This window comes from Eschscholzia californica, unplaced genomic scaffold (genome assembly GCF_041429995.1).
Source record: "Eschscholzia californica isolate CP2 unplaced genomic scaffold, dmEscCali1.0.p SCAF_4, whole genome shotgun sequence".
Classification (NCBI taxonomy): Eukaryota; Viridiplantae; Streptophyta; class Magnoliopsida; order Ranunculales; family Papaveraceae; genus Eschscholzia; species Eschscholzia californica.
In genome coordinates, this window is record NW_028238461.1 from 43,293,593 (window position 1) to 43,309,250 (window position 15,658).

The 15,658-nt window shown below is 35.0% G+C and overlaps 1 protein-coding gene across 1 annotated transcript; it reads left to right on the forward strand.

Annotated features, from left to right (window-relative positions):
- The first annotated feature begins 6,997 nt into the window (after positions 1 to 6,997).
- LOC147544900 (flavanone 3-dioxygenase 2-like) lies at positions 6,998 to 15,511 on the forward strand. The gene is made up of 4 exons (XM_086634866.1): positions 6,998 to 7,401; positions 7,703 to 7,950; positions 14,475 to 14,799; positions 15,225 to 15,511. Exons 1-4 carry the CDS (start codon positions 7,204 to 7,206, stop codon positions 15,480 to 15,482), a joined length of 1,029 nt encoding a protein of 342 aa, XP_086490992.1. The 5' UTR covers positions 6,998 to 7,203; the 3' UTR covers positions 15,483 to 15,511.
- Positions 15,512 to 15,658: the final 147 nt, after the last annotated feature.

The window sequence follows — 15,658 nt, forward strand, 5'->3', positions numbered from 1 at the left end:
CCATGGTGTGTACCAGACCTGACATAGCTCATGCGGTTGGTACTGTTAGTAGGTTTCTTTCTAATCCGGGGAAGGAACACTGGGCTGCAGTGAAGTGGATTTTGAGATATCTTCGAGGGACTTCTGGTTTGAAGCTTACTTTCGGAGGTGATAGGCCACTACTGGTCAATTACACTGACGCTGATATGGCTGGGTATGTTGATTCCAGGAAGTCTACTTCGGGTTACTTGGTAACATTTGCAGGGGGAGCTGTAGCATGGCAGTCAAGGCTGCAAAAGTGCGTTGCACTTTCTACCACTGAAGCTGAGTTTATAGCCACAACTGAAGCTTGTAAGGAGTTGTTGTGGATGAAGAATTATCTTGAGGAGATCGGATTCAATCAAGATAAGTATGTATTGCTTTGTGACAGTCAAAGTGCAATACATCTCGGCAAGAATTCGACGTTTCATTCGCGTTCGAAGCACATCGATGTGAGGTATCACTGGATACGAGATGTGGTTGCTTCCAAGGAGTTAGAGTTGGTTAAAGTTCATACAGACGATAACGGGACTGATATGATGACGAAGGCTCTGCCGAAGGGGAAGCTGGAGGTTTGTCGAGGGATAGCGGGGCTGGTTGTTCAGGAAGAAACAATAGGGCTGGCTGATTACAGGATTGTCAAGGATAGCAAGGCTGGATGTTTCCAGGGTTGTCAAGAAGAAGCAGGGCTAGTTGTTCAGGGCTGTCGAGGAAAAGCGGTGCTGGCTGTTTCCAGGGCTGTCAAGGGGACAACAGGGCTGGCTGTTTCTCCCACCTAGTCGGAGGGGGAGTTTGTTGGGTTTTCCTCCTAGTGGGGAAACCTAGTTGGGTTTGGATTAGGAAACCAAACCCGGGCCCAAGTCGAGTTTCTTTGGGTCGGTTACTTATGACGGTGGAATTAGGGTTAAGAGTAAGTCTATAAATACTTCCTTAATCTTAATTAGAAGTATGCAACACAATTAGAAACGCACAAGAGAAGAAGGGAGAGAAGGAGGTTGCCGAGAAGAGCGGGGCAGAACTTTTTCAGCACGCGCAGTCTTCGTTGTTCGGAAAATCCGACGGTGAGTTCTTCTCCGATTGAGCTGAAATTTGGCAGAACTGTTCTTGACATAGTCATCTAGTATTTGTACGGAGGGATCGTTGATTGGTCGCCGGAATCATAGTGAATTTAGGGTCGTTTTGGGCTGCAGATTTCTGGACTGTTTTGTTCTTTCTTGTGAGGGTTTCTCCGTGTTTCTTCGTGTTTGAGATTGATTCTTTTGGGAAGGGTTTGAGTCTCGGGTGGACGTAGTCTGTAACTACTTTGCTTATTATAGTTGATTTAGTTGGACTACGAGTCCCGTGGTTTTTACTTCTCACATTGAGGAGGTTTTCCACGTTAAAAATCGTTGTTTTATTTACTTTAAGTTCTTTGCTTATTGCTCCCACTATTCTTCTATATTATCCTCGTAACTAACACAAAGGGGAAAAACTCTTGTTTCCGCTGCGCCTAAGTGCCCGTTTTTCCCAACATTATTGATTCAAATAGCATACTTAGGTATAACATATTGTTTGAGTCACTTAGTTTATATTAACAAAATTTTCAATTTTTTCAGAAATTTTAATGATTTAACATCACAATTATAATTTAGAATAAATATTCAATCTTGTTTTCATTTAAAATATGCATGTAAACTGATATGTATTATGCTGAAATTTTTAATATTTTTATAGCATTTTACTGATTCTAACAGCATAATAGGCGTTGTTAAAAAATATTCACAAATTTTTTTGTAGCATTTTTTTGATTTTTGCATAAATTTTGAAAACTCCATCAACATCTTCTAAACTCTAAAAATCCATCACATTTTTACAAACATAAATAAGTTGGATTTAACTACAATATAAGTATATAGATTTCTCGCACAAAATTGTACTGCCTCTTATACGAAATGAAGAATAACTAAGAAAGAGTCATATGATCCTATCTTCACCCGTGTAGGCTAAACATTATATGGATATACTCAAAGATAATAAAAAAATGTTGTCGAAATTATTGTGGTATTTCTAGCATTTATATGATATTTTCTAGCATTTTCCATTAACTCTCAACATTTATAACATATTTCACGATATTTGTACTAAACCTTACTGTAATTAAAATTAAGAAAAATTCACCACGACATAATAAATTACAACATAATCAATTACACGAACTAATAACTTAAAGATTTTTCTATTTATCCTTTAATTCATCCAGTAATAACCAAGTTAATTCAACTCTTTTCCTTTGCGCTTGTATTGTTAAATCTCTGACTAACATCCCGTGTGAAAAACACTCATAGTTAGATTTTGACCACAAGTTCATCCACGTGCAAAATCACATATAGCCACAATCTTTTCTTTAAAATTGTAAAATATATAAGTGTCCAAACAAGTGTTTGTAATTCATGAGATGATAAAATAAAAAACGTAAAAGAATTGAAATGTAAAATTTACGGAAAATCTATATGCTTCTACAGCCGATAAAGTCATTTTGAGAACGTTGTTACGTTTCTAAAATGTGTTATTTTTTGTCAGAGTTTAGAAAATGTTGGTAACATTTCTACAATTTATGCAAAATCAAAGAAGTACCACAAGAAATTTGATGGTGTTGCCGACTGTAAACAAACACGCCCATTCAAAATTACAAAACGTAATTGATTTTCCGAGTAAGTAAGAAAAATACAAAACGTCAATATATTGTTAGAATCAAGAAAATGCTACAAGAATGTACAAAAAGTTTGCGAAATATATATTATTTTTTATGCAAATTTTCTTGAGAAAACAAGACTCTAGAGAGAGAAAGAGTGGGACAAGATCTGAAGGATTTTTTCTAAGAAAAGATTGATATCCTAACTTTAAGCATAAGAACAACAAAATTATGCACGGTGCAACAATCTATCGTTGAAAAAAAACGAAAATATTGTAAAAGAAGAAATTTAATCCATTGAGCATGCTTTCAGAAATTTTAAGTGTCATCACAACCCTCAAAGGAAGTCGTTGAATCCTGTGAGACATACACCCAACTATTGGTACAGGTACAGAGGTGTAAAAACTTCTTAAGGAAACATAATTCATTATAGCCTCGACTTGACCTACTTTATGTCACCTGTCCAAATGAACGTTTACTATTAGGCAGCAACGCCGTCAATCTTTCTTATAAATAGAGAATGAGTTATTGTGGTCTAAGTACGACTAGAAACTCCGTTTGACGAAACAGATAGAGTGACAACTCGAAATATAGTTAGACTATTCAATTTCAACTAAGAACAAAAACTAGGTTTTATTGAGTAGACTAGAGAACGTTAAGAATCGAATCGAACTAGAGAAACAATAATCCTCTAGAGTTTTAGGGTTTCACACGAAATCCTCCAGGAAAAATGAGTCAATGGTCCAAAATCTCCCCCTAAACACAAAATCCCCAACGTTTTCTAGAAATAAGTTGTAGGTCCAAACCATCAGAATTTGTACGGTTCAATAAGCTTTTTACTTTTATTTTTCCTTCCTCTTATACCCATGTCAGGTACAATAAGTTGTTTACCTGACATTTAGTATTAAATTTAGATCTCATTCTTCCTCTCTCTAAAAGACTATCATCTTCTTATTTCTCTCTCTCTCCAAATTTTTTGTTGGAACCTTCATCTCTCTCTAAAATCTACCTCCAGGGGCAAGCCCACATAGGGGCCTTCCTTACGTAATACCCAAATGTGCCAAAAAAACTCACGTCTAGAATACCAGTTCAAACACTATACTAATCAAAATCTCATTTATTACTTCCCTGCAACCAATTTTGTATTTCACTTCGAAACTACATATACGTCACCGATTTTACAAACCCAAACTGCCATTCGCTTTTTTACTTCATCAAAATCCAAATTCTTTGAACAAAGACTTTATGCCAATTAAATAGACAATTATCAAAAGAGATAAAAAGATACCAAGATCAAGAGGAATGGACGGAGGGAGAAATTTTTGATAAAAGATAGAGACATTTGATAAGGGAGAAAGCGAGAGAGGGAGAGATACGAACAAACCGCGTTGGGAAAGAGCCCATTTCTCTATCACCTACAGAGGAACACCTTCTATTGAGAACAGTTTTTTTTATGTTGTGTGTACAAGTAATGCTAACTGATTGAAAAAATCTTTTGCGGTTTCCAATCAGTTAGTTATAAATGAGTGAGTCGGTAATTTTGGTGTCTGCATATATAACTTTGCGTTTCACTTTTAACCCAACCCTCCTAATACAATTATTTTTCAATATAAGGTTCCATTATTTATTGTCACTTAAAATGTGCCCACACAACAAATAATTCCTGGCTTCGCCACTTTCTCCCTCTCCATATCTTCGGTGCCAACTTTTTTCTTGAATAGAGATTTCTAATACAGTGGATGTGGTGAAGAACGATGATTTTGATAAAATAAATTAATGGTGAAGAAATCATATCTGGGGTTATTGATTTGAAATTGCTTGATTTCTTGAACAGATTTGGTGAAAGTTTAATGGTGAAGAAATATTTTGAAGAAATCTAATGGTGAACAAATTTGGAAAAGTTAGATTCGGTGAAAATTTGGTGTGAAAGAAATTTTTTTCCTGAACAGAGATTCATGGGTTTTGGAGAAATTTCAGATTTGGATTCAGAAATAGAGCTTAATGTGGATTACAGATTTAATGTCATCAACAACAACACTCCATTAATTTTTCTTTCCTCTTCTAGCTTTCTTTAGGTCTTTGGTATAGAAAGATCAATGTTTAGTAAAGGCAGTGCATTAGATAAGGAGAGCAAGCCGTTTAGGTAAGGGAGAGATAAACACTATTTTTTAAAAGTATCTCAAAATTAAACATTAGTCCCTCCCTAAAACTGTCCGATCAGAATGTCAAAAGAGAAACCTTTAAAACCTGTTCGACCAAAAGTAATAGAAACCCCTGAATCTGTTCATTTGGATCAAAGAGAGAGAGAAAGAGATGGAAACCCTAACCCTAGAGGACTAACGCAACACTCATCTCCATAGAAGGATTCGTACCTCTTGTTGTTGTTTGATTTCTCCATAGATTTTCAGGATTTTAACATTGATTACAGCAACTTTGGAAGATTCCAAGTATCAATATTGCAATGAAGAATATAAACAAGGAAATAGTGAAAATTTTCATTCAGAATCACTGAAAAATTCAACAAATTTCGTCCGGGGCGGATGAAAAAACAAAGACATTTCATCCAGAGCGGATGTAAAAACAGACAAATTTCAACAGAGCCGGTCAAAATTTGTTGTCTTTTTCATTCGACCCAACCGAAAATCCTTTACTGGAACAAAAATGACCTAAAACCCTAAAAGTGTTTGTTAAACCATAGAGGAAGACAAGAAAAATATTTTTTTTTACCTGAGACATATTATCTTCTTTATGTATGTCTTTGTTTAAGTCGATGTCCTCGTTTAAGTCGATGTTTTCGCTTAAGTCGATGTCCTCGTTTAAGTCAAAGGACTCTTTTTCTTGATGTAGGTTGTCACCTTCATTAATGGTGGTTCCTCATCTGTGAGATCTTAAAGCATCATTAAAAGCTTGTAAACGAAGACAATAAACTGATGTATTTTACAAACTTTTTAATGCTAATGGTGATGTTGATAGTAGTTATCCATATTAGGTTTGGGTAGTTTATGTGAGACAAAACTATAAGTGAATAGATAATTAGATTTATTGTTAATTTTTATTCAAGTCCTTACATTTTAGCATTATTTATTAAATGATTTTTATAACGCTCACCTTAAACTAATTTGGTAAAGGAAGAGCAAATACATATATTGAACTTTCTAACGCACTGTCTATGCCAGACATCGCTCTTCCTATACCAAAGATCTTTCTTTATATCTTACAGATCTAAATTTTTCTGTACTAGATCGATCTAAAAAATTATAGACATGAAAACTTGAAGATGAACTTATTTTCCTTTTTTGTGTGTATGTGGATGATAATGGTGATATTAGTAAAGGATTGTGTATTCTTTTTTTTGTATGTATAATGTTGTTGAGGATAATTATGTGTGCAGTACAGGACATTTGCTTATGTACTTTACAAAACAAAATGTCCTATACATCCTCTTAGAATGTGTAGGAAATCAGAAAAATAATTTAAGAGAGAGAATATTTTAGTCTGGAGAAAGAAAACAAACTGACGTGTCCTTATATTAGTGGGTGACACATTTATAATTTTTACCGGAAATAAGATAAACACGGAATTTTCTTCAATGGCAAATCCGTAAATATCGTGTTAAGTACGCCCAGTTTTGTGACTTCCACTTTTGAACTGATAGAGAACTTTCCAGTGGACCTGCAACGCATTTCTATTCTGTGAAGGATTTTTTTTCTCGTTACCATATGATTTTGATGATTTGGCTCAACCCCTCAATCCTCCCCGAGGATTTCATCTGAAACTCTTTCTATCGTCGAAGACAAAAGGAATTCCCACTAATGAAACCATTTTTTGGGGAGAGGAGAACTAGAAAGGAGAATTAGGCAGGTATGCACTTAGAGGGAGTGATACCATAGGGTAGGATTAGAGTATCTCCAATGCAAAACTCAAAAGAAACTCTAAAAATCCTGTGTGTCGAGATTCAAATGTCAATCTCTAATTTTCTCTTTCCTATTTGTCAAGATTGAGATCCTCTGTTCGAAGGACTTTTCCAATGCAACACTCTAAAACTCCAAAAATTGCTTATGTGGCATTTTTTTCATTAAAATATATGAAAATGTTGAGTTGGCATTTAGAGATATCTCAAGAGGACACTCTAGAAATGGAGTGTCCTCTTGAGATATCTCCATTTCACCCTCGACACGTCATCTTGGAGATTTGAATTGAGTCTTGCATTGGAGATGAATTTTGAGATAAAAACTCTAAAAGTCCAACGTGACACTCCGAGTTTTTAAGATTGAGATTTGCATTGGAGGTGCTCTTAGAGGCTGGTACTTCAACCCCATAAAATACGTCATAAAATCATAAGAAGAGAAGACTTGATTTATAGGTCAACGAGAGATCTTTTATTTATTTAAACCTTTCCCCAAAACCTCCTTACCTACAGTTCTAACTTCTAAGTGTTCTCACTAGACATTACTAAAGGTTTTTCTGTGTTCCTCCACTACCCACTACTTCTTCAATTTCTTTTTAACTTATTAATGGAGTCCAAGCTCCTTTTCGCGGGAACTCAATATCTAACTCTACCTAAAAGTTATATCCGGCAAGAATCAGAGAGACCCAAACTTTCACAAGTTAGCTCCGGCGAAAAGATTCCGGTAGTAGACATGGATTGCCCCAATAAGATAGAAATTATTCGGCAAATTCGTGACGCTTGTACAACCTTTGGGTTCTTCCAGGTATTCATTTACTTTGATTCTATTTCACAAACTAGTTTATCGATCAATTATTTACGACATCTAGTACTTTCATTTAATATATACTATCTCTCATATTTATTACACTCCGACAAATTTTAATATTAGTTAATTAATTGATATATATTTTTTACTTTTCTTTTTTAACATATATATACCATGAGTTTATGTACGTCTACAAGTTTTTCTAAAACTAGATATTAGGGTGACCGACCTAATATCTGCTTCCATATATAGTTAGGTTTTGCGAATGCTAATGTTAACGCACGGGTGTTCATACTAGGTGATTAACCACGGAGTATCGGACAAATTAACGGGGAATATGTTGGCGATGGCCCATGAATTCTTCCATCTACCATCGGAAGAAAAGTTGAAGTACTACTCAGATGATCCATCAAAGACAATGAGATTGTCCACTAGTTTCAATGTAAAGAAAGAAACAGTTCATAATTGGAGAGATTACCTCAGACTTCATTGTCATCCTCTTGAAGAGTTTGTTCATGATTGGCCTTCAACTCCTCCTTCTTTCAAGTAAGAAAATTATTTTCACTTTTTCAAGTTATTCTATGTCAAAGCTTATTTATATGCCACTAAGAAGAAATTTTGTTAGAGTCCGCACTTAATGATGAGGTGGAGATGAAATATGACTCCAAAAAATCTATCTTTTGGACTTTCACATTACGTGATCGAATGCATTCACACTTACTAGCATCTACTGAAAATCTACAATCATTATTTCGAATTTTCAAATCTAAGTTTTTGTGAGAGAATAAGGAGTGTCACCGTAGTGTAATAAAAAGAAAAGTACGCCTCTTTTATTACACTTACGTGACACTTCTTAGTCTCTCTCTCACAATTTTCGTTGAAATTTATAAGATATTTTTCTCAATTTAGTACATAATATTCGATTGACTACGTTAATGGTCCCAAATAAAAACATGTAAAAAACAAAAGAGTGAGGGAGAATTTTCGATTTACCCTTTCGAATATTTGATCAAAATTTCTAACTCAACTTATCAAATGCCATAAACTTTTATTAGTTTAATGGTTGTAAGATAGTGAAAAGAAAATGATTGATTGATGGTGTGTCCTCTTTGTAGACATGTCGGTTAAAACTTTGAGGTGCAAGACCCAAGAAACCAATCAAAGGTTACCTTAATCAATGAAACACAATCTGAATTTGGAAAATATGAATAACTATTTTTTAATATATTTAATAAATTAAATGAGATTATGGTACAAAATTGGTTGGGGACTATCTAGGAAACTTCATAGCACATGTAAATAAGGTATTGATAAATACACGCATTAATTGTAGTTCTTGGTATGGCCACATACCATTACTGGTGGGGCACATGCTTTCCATGTTCATTTCTCTTTTCAAAGATTCCCATGTTCATATGACTCGAGCTATATCTTTTATGGACCCCAAGTTTAAGTACAAGCAAATGCTAAGTGTTGAAAAGATTTTGGATAAAATCTTGACTTGGACAAGTCATGTAAGTAAAAGAACGGTCTGAATCAAAATCAAACTCTGAGAAAATATTATCGTTTGAAGAAAATGAGTCATCAAGTAAATAAATCTTAGACTGTTGAAGTGGCACGCGCACTTTAGCAACCTTTTAGGTTCACACCAAAATTTATCATTGAAATGACATCCATTTATTGGGTCACTTTTCCATCGAAAATGAGTCTAAATTTTTTGAAAAGTTTCTTTTCCGCAATAATTTGAAAAACTAATTTTATCTTTTGAAAACACTTTTCAAATTAAAATCTTTTCAAACCCCTTCGAATCTAATTAAACAAATTAAATTTGTCGTAGTTTTGTCTGAAGCTGGCCAAAATTAGCTCGTGCAATAGACTCTGACACCACGGTTGGATTTTGAAAAATCTCTTTCGGAACACATGCATAACTAATAATGAATTAGATAAAGTCTTTGAATTACGTTAATTCGCTTTCCCTTCAGACAAAACTTGATGGGTTTCGTCAAAGATCTAGAAATCCAAATTTCAGTTCCTCAACTTGAGAGCCCCGAGCAATCGACTTGATCTTCGCTATTTAGATAACCTAGAACTGAATCCGAGACTCCCTTTGATCATTCTTTCGGGGTGTAGATAAATATTCTTTCTTACGACTAGATAGCTTTATGGGAATTATTATTTCTTTTTTATTTTTTGTTAGTGTAACTAAGAGATAGAGACAAAAATTTCCACACTTAATTATTATCTAATCAGATCTTTTTATGGAGAGACTGTTACAATCAGAATAATAATGTGATTAAGATTTCTTCAAGGACCCGAATTAAAATTCATCTGCTTTAGATAAAGTTTATCCGAAGTTATTCTCAAACAAAATTCCTAAATAAGAAACTATTCCTCATCTATGGAGATCCTCCAAAAGGGCGACTAGGAGAGTCCCATTCCTTACAACTCTTGGTTGGTCGGCCAAGTGCTTGGCATGGGTCATGCGCATGGCCTAGCCCTTTGGCACGGGCACCTAGCTCAGCCATAAGCCATCATGGGCCCGGTTTCCAAACCTGCCATTTGTGGGTCCTTTGGATGGATCCAGTCTGCTCAGCCATAAGCCATCATGGGCTCGATTAGACTAAATAGATAGTTGGGAACTAGTCTTTCTTTCTTACTCTACTTGATGTTGTAGAATAAGGAGGCTGGAATTTTTTCACACTTAAATCTCTTCTAGTGAGGGCCTTATAGAATCTCAAAGTTAGGGTCCAACCCTAATTAGGTTTCCGAAAAGACCAAAATAGAAGGAGGCTTAGGATTTTCATAAAATAGAAACTAGTTTCTACTTTCCCTTACATAACTATATGTGGTCAGCCAGACTAAGTCCTAATAGGAAGATCTAGTCGACCCTATTAGTGTGGTCGGTTAATTCATGACCGACCCACTAATGGGCCCTTAAAATCCTTTTAAGTCCCCGACCCAAATACTGTTTTATTCGGCCTTCGTACTATCTTTGCCTTGACTTTCTCTAGGACTTTTAGACATATTTACCAATCTAATCCGTGTATATATGTGGCATCCCTCTAGTCATATCTTTTGATCAAGTGGACACTCTTTGGTGTAACCAGATGTAGGATCCGAACGAAGTTAGCTGTGAATTACCTTGTAATCCGACGAACGTAGTTGGTTTCTAGCTAAACACTACGATCCCTAAATCGTCCAGACTTGAAGATCTTCTTCATCAATTGTCCTATCCGAAAAATTACTGGCATTGCATCCTTGGTCGAAAGACATCTCGTTCAAAAATATCTATCAAGATTCAAGTAACTTAGTGTTGTGTAAAAAGATGAAAAGTAAAATTAAATATATTATGAGATCTTGAATTTGTATCGGGGAATTCAAGATTTTGGGTGGAAACATTCTCGGATGCCCCACACCACTGTTTCTCTCTCCTCACTGCCTCCGGCAAAGGGAAAGGTTTCCTTAGTCGGAACCCCTACTAGTCTAAAACGAACTGGATGGATTTGAGGTGAAACGGTCTTCGAGGGTTTCAATCCTACAATCGTGGATTTCATATTCATATAGGAATTTTGAGTTTCAAGCGAAATCCTTTTCTTTCATCTAAAATAAAAGAGGTTCCGACGAAGGGAACCATTTCCTTCATTAGAATTGTGAGAGGAGAGTGAGAGAGTCATGGAGGTTTTTCGGAGAAACATTGCTCGGAAGTTTCAAACACACGATTGAGGGTTTTGGAACTCCCGAGGGTTTTAGGACTTCAATTGAAACCTTTATGAGGTATTTGCTTCAAACTCCACTCCTTTACCTAAGGCGAAGGGGGTTCTAGCAAACAAAAAAATTTTTAGTGCCATAACAAGGAGAGAGAAAGGGAGAGAAGAAAAAAAGAGATGGAGATATAGAGGGACGAAAATTATATTTCGAAATCTCCAAAACCATGTCCTAAACCTGACCCTGGTTAGGTCGAGCGATGGTGCGTGTTTTCAATAAAAAAAAACTTTTAGTGCTCATTTAATTAATGATGTATTCTACATTATATTCATGTTATATAAATGTCATTTAACTCCGATGATTGTTGGATTCAAATCTGAAAAAGAAAAAAGAGAATTAAATTAGTGAGTATGGGAATAAACTCATGCACTGACAAGCATAACTTCCACAATTGAGCTTGAACTCAACAATCTTGTCCTTGGGTGGATTCAAAGGCCGCAATTTTGGGGCATAAAGAATAATCTCCGGGTATAAAAATTTTTGGGAATCCATGTTTTCCGGTTTTTTTTTCTGCGGCATATTCTTTTTAGTTCAAAAATTAATTTGATCAAACATTACCCCCCTAATCTTCATCTTATCTATTTCACCTTCACCACCACAACTTACCACCACCAACGTTCTGACTGCCATTGACATCTCATGTTTCACTCATTGTTACCCTATCTCCCTCTCTCTCTCTCAAACTATCCCTCTCTCTCTCACACTATTTTCTTCCTTTTTTCCTTCTCCATCTCTCTCTATCTTTCACTATTTCTCTTTAGGTTGCTCTATCTCACTCGGCATCTCTCTATATCACTATTTCTCCCTCTCTCTCACAACTCCGGCGACGGGAATTGTCTCCTTCGTTGGAACCCCTTCGTCTCAGACGAAGGAGACCTTGAGGAGGATTTCGCCAGAAGCCCTCCTTGAGGATTGATTCCGACAAGGGGAATATTTTCCATCGCTTGAACTGTGTATGTGTGAGAGAGGGAGAGAGTTAGAGATTGCGAGAGAAAAATATTGAGAGATAGAGCGAGAGAGAGAAACTGTGAGAGTGGGAGGCAGAGAGAGTAAGAGCACGAGAGAGATAATGTGAGAACAAAAGAGAGAGAGAGAGAGAGAGAAAGAGAAAAAAAAGAGAGAATAGAAAATAGAGAGGGAATAAAATAGAGAGAGAGAAGATTAGAGGGTCATGTTTGATCACATCAATTTTTTGGTTAAAAAAGAATATGGCTCTCAAGTCAAAGTTAATTGACCAAGTCTTCATGCCCCAGAGATTTTTCGGTATTCCTCAAAGCCGCGGTCGATTTAAAACATGGAACAACTCCAAATTGGTGTTGAAGTGGGTAATAGCATTATGTCACTTTCTTTATTAAAATGTGTGTGTGGGTGGGGGTGGGAGGGAGTTGACAAAAGTCCAAATTTTTTTAGAAATAAGGTCCAGATCTCAACAAAATTCCTTTCACACATATTTTCCATCTCTAATCTCAACAAAATTCATTCTCTCTTTACAATTTTCGTTCCCCGAATTTTTTGCTTTTTAAATTTATACTTTCTTCTGTTAAATAATATCATTCTATTTTATACTTTCTTTCCAATTTTTCCCCTTTTTTTAAACTATTTTCCCCCGAAACCTAGTTTTAAGGATTCCTAGGTTTTCTTGTATGTAAGAGACAATCACAAGTATATTGGCGCATAAAATCATTTTGCATTCAAAAATGTATATGACATAATCAAATGTCATATACATTCCTTCCAAAACATAAGTTATCTGCAAACAAAGTAGTGGACATTTTGCTATGTACAGACATACAGTACATCATCAAATATCTGATTCGTTCCTTCCAAATCATAAGTTATCTAGGGACAAGGTATTGAACATTCTATTATGTACAATACATAATCAAACGTCATATGTATTCCTTCCAAAAATAGCTTATTTTAACGAAAATTTACATAATATTTTTTAATGTACAAGGAGTACATAACCAAATGTACTGTACAAATGATTATGTCTTATACACTTATTTAATTTCTTACACTTTCTGGGAAGAAGGTATAAGACATTTTTTTTTATGTATTGTATATAATTAAATGTATCGTACATATGATTATGTCCTACACACGTTTCAAATTTATTGCACTTTCTTGGAGAAAGTATAGGGCATTTTGTTATGTATAGTACATAATCAAATGTCATGTATCGTACATATGATTATGTCCTATAAATTTTTCATATTTCTTACACTTTCTAGCGAGAATGTATAAGACATTTTGTTTTGTATGTCTTAAACTCTTCTCTAATTTCTTACCGATTTTAACTAGATTAACGTCAAATGTGTTGACATCAACTAACGAAGTACAAAGTAATTCCCTTCACTGATAATCATCATTAACATCGTACACACCAAAACAAATACCCAATCCTGTCCAATATCATCATCATCCTATACACAAAAAAAAAGAAAAAAAAATCATCTTCAAATCTAAAATTTGTTAGATCGATCTAGTACAGAAAATTCTAGACCTAACAATGAAGATATGTAAGATGAAATGTAGAAGGAGAAATAAGATAAAATTAAGAAGAGAGCATATTCAAAAGATAGAGAAATTTATTAGATCAGAACTTCCCAATATCATCATCCTCATACACTAAAATTTATGTATTGCACATATAAAAATAAGCTAACACTTCAATCTCCTAAAATCGAAATTTATAGTAAAGATCTGTTACCAAACCTCCAAATTTGTTAAAAAAAATCCAAAATTGTTGAAGAAAAAAAATTCAAAAGTGTTCTTAAAATCCCATTAAACTTTGCTTCATTGATTTGTGGATACAAATTTAGAGGGAGAGAAAACAAAAGTTCTCCAAATTTTAGAGAGACAGAGATGGTGAACAAAATATAGAAATAGATAAATAAGAAAAAGGAAGGTTTGATGCTCAATGTACGGTGTAAGTGTAAAGAACAAAAATACAGATGGAAATGAAAAAAGTCAGAAAATTGTACACTTCCTGACAGAGGGGACCTGTACCTCGTTTCCGCACAACATTGGGGAGAACTCTTATTAGGGGCCTTTCTATTGGATTTTTTCCCGACTTTCTATATTAAAATTTGCTAAGTAGATAAAACTTGGGTTCTTCAACAAAATAAAAAAGATAAAATCTGGGCAACACTTTTTTTTCTTTCACATGGGCCACTAAGTAGAGTTAGGTCCAATAGGCTCTACCATTACCTTCACTAACTACATAAAATTGCTTACATTTCAATGGGTAGTATTTTGTTTGAAATTATGATATAGAATTGCAATTTTTATGTTATTTTCAGGGATGTGGTAAGTACATACTGCAAAGAAGTAAGACAACTTGGATTCAGATTGCTTGAAGCCATATCAGAGAGCTTAGACTTAAAAACAGATCACATAGAAAAGATGTTGGGAGATCAAGGGCAACATATGGCAATAAATTATTACCCACCATGTCCCCAACCAGACCTAACTTATGGACTTCCTGCTCATACTGACCCAAATACCATTACTATCCTTCTTCAAGATGAACAAGTTGCAGGGCTCCAAGTTCTCAAAGATGGCAAATGGATTGCTGTTAATCCTCTCCCTAATGCTTTTGTCATTAACATTGGTGATCAATTACAGGTCAACAATTCATTATTCTATCTAAACTACTTTAAGTATTTATATACAATTTCCTTGTCTAATCTTTGTATAATTTTTACTAGAGCAAGTCTAGGGGGGGTACATCAAGTCAAATTACATACAAAAATCTTATTTGGGGTGAAAAGAGTTTAGTAGGTAGAGAACTCGAGAAGAGATGTTAGTACGGTATCAGATTAGGTCCACAAGTGATAGGTCCTAATAAATATTCTACGAAACTCCACTAAAGACAAATATGATGCTCAAAGAACTCCATACCTGACGTGACATGTATAGATTATTTTAAAGAAGTAGTATGTCGATAATTTTTGTGCTATTGCATTCAATTCTTGTCTATTTTCCTGCAATAGTACGTTTGATGAAAAGATATTATATTTTTTAACGTCGTTTTTTTGTTATGATTGTAGGCGTTGAGCAATGGGAGGTATAAAAGTGTATGGCATCGAGCGGTCGTGAATTCCGGAAAGGAACGAATGTCTGTGGCTTCATTTCTATGTCCGGCAAACAACGCTGTCATCAGTCCTGCAGCAGAAAATGAAACCCTGGCCGTATACAAGAATTATACGTATCAGGAGTATTACAAGAAATTTTGGAGCAGGAACCTTGATGATGAACATTGCTTGGAACTTTTCAAGAATGAACAAATGGAAAGTAGTAATTCATAATTATTATATATTTTCGCTGTTGGTTTTCATTTCTAAAGCATAACTATTACGTATTTTAGTAAGCGATAAAGCTACGTATTCACAAAAAGAGTGGAGAGGACCTATACATTATATTCTTGGTTGCTAGTTACCCCTTCTCCCATGTGGGACTATTCACAAAAGGAGCTCAAGAAAAC

Bases quoted from the DNA above. Each gene is read 5' to 3' on its own strand.
- LOC147544900 (XM_086634866.1), top strand. From the start codon at position 7,204: ATGGAGTCCAAGCTCCTTTTCGCGGGAACTCAATATCTAACTCTACCT. The intron at 7,402-7,702 runs GTATTCATTTAC...TGTTCATACTAG, and splicing joins CAACCTTTGGGTTCTTCCAG to GTGATTAACCACGGAGTATC. The intron at 7,951-14,474 runs GTAAGAAAATTA...TGTTATTTTCAG, and splicing joins TCAACTCCTCCTTCTTTCAA to GGATGTGGTAAGTACATACT.